The 8,716-nt window shown below is 46.4% G+C and overlaps 1 protein-coding gene across 1 annotated transcript in view; it reads right to left on the reverse strand.

Moving 5' to 3' along the window:
- Positions 1–7,752, reverse strand: part of LOC308164156 (protein bicaudal D homolog 1-like) — a gene marked incomplete at both ends in the record, with an annotated part of 52,527 nt that extends 44,775 nt beyond the window's left edge. The window contains one exon of the mRNA XM_080538301.1: positions 7,537–7,752. Within this exon, the coding sequence (XP_080394427.1) occupies positions 7,537–7,752 (216 nt within the window). The remainder of the gene's footprint in view (positions 1–7,536) is intronic.
- Positions 7,753–8,716: the final 964 nt, after the last annotated feature.

Here is an 8,716-nt window from a genome sequence, read left to right on the forward strand (position 1 = left end):
GAGCCAGGTTTTTATTGCTGAAATGCAGTTTTCGATGTGAGTGAGGGGTGGGTTCTGGGTGGAGTTTGTGGTGATGTAAATCTGGGTGTCATCGGCGTAGCAGTGGAAGTCCAGGTTGAATTGGCGGATGATGTGACCGAGGGGGAGTGTGTAGCAGAGGAAGAGCAGGGGGCCGAGGACTGAGCCTTGTGGGACCCCCTGTGTGACAGAGGAGGAGGAGGAGGTGTGACCGGAGAGGGAGATGAACTGTTGTCTGTTGGTGAGGTAGGAGGTGAGCCAGTCCAGGGCGGTGCCCTCAACACCCAGTTGGCGCAGCCTTTGAAGGAGGATGGAGTGGGACACTGTGTCGAAGGCTGCGCTAAGGTCTAGTAGAACTAGGATGTTGAGGGCACCTGAGTCTGCGGAGGTGAGGAGATCGTTGATAACTTTGACCAGGGCTGTTTCAGTGCTGTGATGTGGGCGGAAGCCAAATTGAAGGGGTTCATATAGTTTGTTGGATTGGAGGTGGGAGTGAAGTTGGGCAGCGACAGCGCGCTCTAGGGTTTTGGAAAAGAATGGTAAGTTGGAGATGGGGCGGTAGTTGGAGAGGTTGGCTGGGTCAAGAGTGGGCTTTTTGAGAATGGGGGTGACAGCGGCAAGTTGGTAGCTTGAGGGAACGTGGCCTTGGGATAGTGACTGATTGAAGAGGGCAGTGAGGTGGGGGATGAGGGCAGGGAGGCAGGCCTTGGTCAGGGTGGTAGGGAGGGGGTCGAGGAGCAGGTGGTTGTTTTGGAGGCGGTGATGATAGTAGTGATGAGGGAGGAGTCAACAGGGGAGAAAGTAGTGAGAGGAGTAGGGGGAGGGTAATCAGGAGGGGGGAAGATGACAGCAGGGTGGTGGAGTTGGAGATGGAGGCAGTCAGTGAGCTGTTGATGTGGGAGATCTTGCTGTTGAAGGCGTGGAGAAAGGAGTTGCAGAGATCAGGGGAGGAAGTTGTGTTGTTGTCCGGGGGCTGGAGTAGTGTCTTGACAGTGGAGAAGAGGGTGCGGGGGTTTCGATTGGTGGTGTTGATGAGGTTGGAGTAGTAGGCAGATTTGGCAGCTTGGAGTGCGTCACGGTAGGAGGAGATAATATCTCTGGTGCTTGTAGGCTTCGGCATGGACAGTGAGGTGGGTTTTATTGTGGAGTCTTTCTAGTTGGCGGCCGGTCTGTTTCATGGTGCGTAGTTCAGGGGTGAACCAGGGGGAGGAGGTGGTGAAGGAGACAGTGATGGTTTTCAAGGGGGCCAGTGAGTCAAGGGAGTCAGAGAGAATGGAGTTGAGCATGGTGGCATAGTCTTCCGGGTTGGTGGGAGTGGAGTCAGTGGTCCTGTGCAGCCAGTGAGGTATGTTAACTAGCCTAGCGTCATGTGATGTATCTTGTCGTGCACATTAAAGTTGTACTCTGTATGAAGCTAATGCATGTTTGTTGTGATATTTGTCTGATATAACAGTTTGAGGGTGAATGATGATGGTGAATTGGTGGATTTGAGACCAGAGAATAAATTAATCTGTAATTAAAGAATCGTGTCGTATGTTTCCTGGAGGGAGTAAAACACACAGTCCCTAACCTAATGTTACACTAACCCTCCCCACCCTCCCCTCCCCACCCAAATATATCCTTGGTCAAAATAATAAACATACCAACACTTTACATAAAGTCATAAATGCCATGAATTAATTCATCTAGATTAACGCTAGACCCAGCCCTAGTATGGATGGATGGATGGATGTTTGTATACAAGAAGGCACAACAGCGGCTATACATCCTGAGAGTCCTCAGGAAGGAACACAGCAAGCAGGAGATACTGGTGACCTTCTACCGCGGCGCAGTGGAGAGCATCCTCACCTACGGCATCTGCAACTGGTTCTCCAGCTGCACAACCGCGGAGAGAAATGCGCTACAGAGAGTCATGAGAACAGCCCAGAAGATCACCGGCGCCCCCTCCCCTCTCTGGAAGAGCTGTACAACACACGCTGTCTCAGGAAGGCCTCCAAGATCTCCAGGGACCCAACCCACCCTGGGTACGAACACTTTACCCGGCTGCCCTCGAAAAGGCGGTTCAGGACCATGGCCGCAAGGACAAACAGACTGAAGAACAGCTTCTACCACAGGGCCGTCCAGGCCCTGAACACAGCAAAGACCTAGGTTCTGGGCCCTGGACAGTCTGGACGGATTGATGGCAGCTGCTGGACTGAAAAAATCAGGTGTAGTGCTGAGGCACAAATATGTACATTTCAAGCCTGCAAACTGCGACACTTTAAATAGATGTGAAATAACACTATTGTGCAATATGACAACCCTAGTCGTCTATCTGTACAGTATAGTATAGTGGATAGTGTACATAGCCTTTATTTATGTAAACCAGCTCCTTCGCTTCTTGTGCTTTTTAAAAAAAGGTTTTTCTTTCTTTTTTTTTTTTTTTTCTTTCCTAACACCAGGGGAGCCACCCCTCCTAAATTTCGTTGTTTGGTACCTGTACTGTAGCAATGACAATAAAGACCATTCATTCATTCATTCATTCATTCATTCATGTATTTATGTACAGTACCAGTGAAAGGTTTGGACGCACTTTCCCATTCAGTTAAATGATTAAAGGAATTAAAGGAATACTATTTATACATTCATGTCCCAGGTGACCAGAAAAAGATGGATCATGTTCTATTTATTCTGTTCCCTCTCATTCTGTTTCTCCCTCTTTTTTCAATACTAGATAACACAGACAAGACAAAGCTGAACACTTAATTTGTTTTTTATTTACATTTCTCCTTCTCTCTCTCTCTCTCTCTCTCTCTCTCTCTCTCTCTCTCTCTCTCTCTCTCTCTCTCTCTCTCTCTCTCTCTCTCTCTCTCTCTCTCTCTCTCTCTCTCTCTCTCTCTCTCTCCAGCCTGCAGTAAGAGTCCATCTTCGCATCCACAGGCTGTAATTTTGTTCATTCTAAAACATTAGCTAATTGATTCCCTCAGAATGACAGGTTGAATCCAATAAGCCATGGTTAACAGCAGGAAATGCCCCACATGGACTCTGGCACTGCACAATAAAGAGCTATGGCTAGCTCAATGCTAATTAGTTTGCTCTACAGTCGGCCATTACATTACATCTCCATTCAATTCATTTATGATAAGCCTATGTCATATTGCTTGTGGAACATAAATTAAGGATGGATCACTGTCACATTCAAATGTTTCATAATATTGTGTACAGTAGATGTTTGGAGATCTGCCCATGCTTGGAAATGCTGCCTTGTGCTGCTGAGCACTGGTGAGTGTGGGGTCTTTTTGTGACTTAGTCAAGTTGGTAAATAACTATCAAGCATGTATGCACACATTAAGTAATCATGACTGTCTAGCTCTCCTCGGGAAGAAAGCATGCTACACTGAATGATTAATGAAAAGTTATTTGTGAACGTAGAGCATCTCTCTGAGTAGAGGCGTTGTCTTAGGATCTTGAAACGTTGGGGGCTTAGCCCAGCCCACGTTTCATGGACGGGAGGGGGTGGTTGTGGCTTGTAGAGTTTTCGGTTGAGCAGTGGGGGCTTGCGCTAAATCGACGGCGAGGTGCTAAATCGATGGCCATGCGGTAGATGGCGACATTTAAAAGAAATCAAAAAATAATCAGGATCCGGAGATCCGGGGTTATTCAAAAAACATTCGCCCAGGCCTAATGACGTCACTGTCTCTGAGTCTGTTGCTCTCTCAACCGGCAAGGTTCACAAAGCTGGACTGGCAGGGCTGATCCGAACCATACTGATATGTTTTTCTCACGTTGTCCTTTCTAGCACTGTTTCAACAGCTATATTGGATGTGTCATAAGGCCAGCCCAGTACAGCCTAGCTCAGCTCAGCTCAGCTGGGCTATGTTGTGAATTAGGGTTTAGTGTGTGCCTGTGTGCTTGTGCTCGTTAGCTTTCTACCTTCCTTAAGTGCTACAGAAGAGAAGGATTTCAGAGAAACAAATGGACCCATTTAGAGAAATAATTCTCACATCAGTGTTACTGGACTTTCCTAGCAGCACGCCTGAGAAATGTTGGGGTCGATAGGAGTTGATTCAAAAGAAATGAGGTATTGAGTTTGGCACAGATGAAATGGAAACTAGATGAAGAATCTCTCTCTATGGCTCAGTGGTAATGGCCTAACACAGAGAGAGAGAGAGAGAGAGAGAGAGAGAGAGAGAGAGAGAGAGAGAGAGAGAGAGAGAGAGAGAGAGAGAGAGAGAGAGAGAGAGAGAGAGAGATAACTGTTAGTTTCCCCAAATATCATTAGGACTACTGTACACTGACTAATGCATGTTGTGGCCCAATAAACGTCATCAATGGCGAGAGAGGGCTCCTGTTTGCATTATGCTTGTCGTGTGGGGGCAGACTGGCCCTCTCTAAAGGACAGATACAGTCGACACGTCATGTGTAACTGGTGTAACTGGCTGCCAACTCAGTGTCCCAGCCAATCTAATAGCCCTTCAGAGTTTATGCCAGGGCTGGGACACACACACACACACACACACACACACACACACACACACACACAGACACACACACCACACACACACTGACCTTCAACTAAATGCAGAGTCAGCTGCCTGTCTGTATTGTACCTAACAAACTAGTGAATTAATACTGCCAAACATTAGCATACCATAGGAAGGAAAAGCACTGTTTGTGATGTAGATTGACTGAGATGTTTTATTGTATTATTACACCTCTGCACAGCACTGCTCATCAGTGAGAATCGATTATGGATATGAACAAGAGTGACATGTCAACCGTTGCCATGGTGATATATGATTATGGTAACTAGGGCTGCAACGATTAGTCGACTAGTCACGACTAACCGATTACGAAAATTCGTCGACGTGAAATGTTGTTGTCGACTAATCGCATAAAAAGATATATGTAAAAAAAACGGGATTTTTTTTTTTTTTTTTAAACGGGAGCCATGCAAGAATCAGCTGGGTAAGTTTTAGCTAACGTTGTTAGCCAACTGGCTAACGTTATATTGTTAGGGTCGTAATGTTTATGTTAGCTTTACTGTTACATGTTGGAAAACAACGTCTCATGGACAGGGCTGTACATGCTATGAGCGTTTGTGCTATTAATTTATTTGCCCTGTGGCACGCATGTGACAGACAGAGGCGCTTGTATGTAACGTTACGTAGCAGGGGTTTTCCATGTTGAAGCCAGGAGAACGCGAGATGAAATGAAGTGAGGGGTGGTCGCTATTAAAATACCAGGTAGTCATGGTGGATGATCATGAATGATGCTTGATAAGTGAATGCTATTTCAATTATGTTGAGTCCACCAGCGAGCTGTCTGTAAGATAAACAGCGCCAAGCGTAGCCTACTAACGTGAGCTGTCTGTAGTCTAGCCAGCAATGCTAGCTAGCCAATCAACTAGCTCTGTGAGCAGCTGTAGCTTGGCGTAACGTTAGGTTAGATAGCTAGTTAAGCCGGATTTATGCTTCTGCGTCGCCATTTACGCGCAGCGAAAAGCCACACGACTAATCGCGACTAATCGAAAAAATAATCGACAGATTAGTCGACTACCAAAATAATCGTTAGTTGCAGCCCTAATGGTAACTAATAACCCAGTGGGGTCAGGTCAGGTTCTTGTTGATGCACTTGACTTGGTCCACTTGGTCTATATTTTGTGTGTAGATTTATCTTGCCATAAATGTATAGAATTCTATCATTTCTATCTCATTTTAATTTTTTTTTTCCTCTTATATTTGGTTATTATATTCTATGTCTTTTTATATGTACCCTCAATGGAGCCCCCCCCCCCCAGCGAAAGTATCACACACGATTGTACTTGTATAACCCGGAATGACAAATAAACACCTTGTATCTTGTATCTTACAGTAGTTTAATGGCATCACAGTATGGCACTGTCCACTACTGAAAGAGACAGAATGTGGAAAGTCAGTCATCCCCATTGCCATAATGTTAAACAAAACTAAGGACCACCACTGCCTTTACATCTCTGACTGACAATGTTCGTGGTTTATTGTGTGTATTATGTCCTTTCAGTCAATCAATGTCTCCAGATCCAGTTTTTATGATTGGTTTCAAATCCGGTTTCCCCATGAAGGATAATAAGGTTTTCTACTACCGCTGTTTAACCCAGATGCCCAGACAGTGGCCTGTTAGATTGAGTCTCCTGAGAGCTCACAGCCTCAGGGGGGCGATGGCAGAGGATGACCGTGATATTCACATCCTGTGATGCTCTGAAAGAATTCTATTTCCTTACAGTATGTGTGACTTATTGCGCTACATGCTCATTGTGGACAAGGAGAGAGAGAGAGAGGGAGAGGGAGAGTGAAAGAGAGACATACCCACTAGCAATGTCAGTAGGATGACACAGACAATGACAATGTTCAAGGAAATAGCTCAGACACGTGCGCCCACACACAAAAGTGTGCGCGTACACACACACACACACACACAAAAGCGTGTGCACGCACAGACACTTACATACATACAGACAGACAGACAGACAAACAGACACACACACACACACACACACACACACACACACACAGACAGACACACAGACACACAGACAGACAGACACACACACACACACACACACACACACACACACACACAGACTAGAGAGAACAGAAGTAGTCTAACTGTGTGAAGAGTGCTGAAGAGAAAACAAAGGAGGGAGAGAGAGAGAATGTTGTGGGCTATGATAGTTGTAAAGACCTGCGGGGTATGACTCCCCAGTGGTGGCCTGGAGCATGTACAGTACCTCCCAAAACTTTGGGTGTGCCACCTGACGTGCCTGCAACTCCATCTCTGTTATTGTCCGCTGTCTGCCATATACAATTACGCCAAGTTATTCCCAGCATATCACTAGGCGCTGCATATTCACCTTTTGTTATGTTCAATGTACTTCCCCCATAATGTGGGCTACGCGTTGTCCTATTGTGGAAATCATCACATCTAGACTAAGCAGAACAATTATGTTCATAATAGGGACATTAAAAACCCTATCTCGCTCGTGTCAAAAGCGTACCTCAACATAGAAGCGATATTACATTGCATTGCACCAAAATGAATGCGCATTCAGTAGCACACCTTTGGGCAGCCTACCTGCGCCTGTGACTTGCGCATAGCATCAAGTTACTTCACGGCCCTACCTACCCCTCCCTAATAGTGCCTGCTCACTGCCAGCGGTCTGTGGGGCCTATGTCTCCGTCTGCATCATGCACACCCGCTGGGATGGTACCGGGATGGTACCGGGATGGTACACTGATGGCAACTTGTGAAGATGATGCGGGGGGCCCTGCCCAAATCTGACATCATCCTCTGAACGGGATGTAGCCTACCCGGCGAGCGAAATTAAGTTGTAGCCTACGAAGACCAGGATGTGTAACACACTAACACATTCGTGTTTACAACTACAATTCCTGGAATGACTTCATACACATGAGCGGCTGTAAGCCTATGGTATAGATTCGGAATTATAGCAGGGGTTTAATAGGCTGTTTTCCAGCCGGTAATACTAGGTTGTCGTACCTCTTGTAGCTGCTCCAACTCCTGTCTGAGCGCCTCTTGCTCGGCCTCCAGATCCGAGTATTGCTGCTTCAGTGTTTGGTTCTCCTCCAGAACAACCAGTCCGCACTCCGCTGCCCGAATCTTCTCCCGGTTCGCCTCCGCTAGCTCCCGGGTTAGCCGCTCCACCTCCACCCGGCATTGCTCCACTGTCTCCCCGCATCCTCCTCCAGCAGCCATCGCCCTCCCTCTCCCCTCTCCCTCTCCTCTCGTCCCTGCGTCGGAGGAAGAAACAGCTGTAGCGTGGACAACAATCCTCACACCTCCCGTGGAATCAACCAAGGAGTTTAAAAACGCATGAGAAACGCGTTAACAATCCCTAATGCAAAAATGAAATGATTAAGAAACAAGAGGTTAAACTTTCCTCAGCTGATGCATTGAATTGAATGGCTATGCGTTTTCGCATCCTTTTTTCTTTTTCTTTTTTTGCTTATTCATCGGGATACGGACGCCATCTCTTCCTATTGCCATGAAGCAAGGTGCACACAACTCTGCCTCATCCTCCTGTGTGACGTCGGCCGGGCCGCCACCAGCGCATCTCTGCTCCTCCCGCCGTATCAACATGGGGGGGGGGGGGGGGGGGGCGACCAAATGGTCCACTGAGCAATGTTTACGTTTATGATGCCAATAACACAATTATAATACGTTGTGTGGTTGATTTGTTTCCTAATGTTGGGAAAAGGTTGGTAGGACATTAGGGAATTCATTTATTCTGTGATCTGACTGTAGTCGGTCATTAATACAAACAATGACCACAGGAGCGTCTGCTACATGTGTATTTTGAGCCACCAGATTAAGTCACTTGCTAAACTCCTACAGCCTACATGTATGTGAATGTACGTATGAGACACATGTTTGTATATATTCATTTCTAAGAGCGTTTTGTTGCTTTTCCCGTCATAGTTCTCGAACACAAATCGATAGGCTACAGTTTAGTAGACGTGTCTCTGCAGTCAATGGTCTCTTCTAAGACTATAGCACCATCACCTGTCCAAGCTCAATGACTACGTCTGTATGAGCACAATGACTGTACTGTCATTTCTAACCAGAGGAGAGCGCCAATACTATACTTCAAACTCTCACCTTTACCACTATTGGAATTGCGCAGATCAATTAATGCAATATCCTCATTCTGCCACAAGAG

The sequence above is a fragment of the Nansenia antarctica genome (assembly GCF_963989245.1).
Source record: "Nansenia antarctica genome assembly, chromosome: 8".
Lineage (NCBI taxonomy): Eukaryota > Metazoa > Chordata > Actinopteri > Argentiniformes > Microstomatidae > Nansenia > Nansenia antarctica.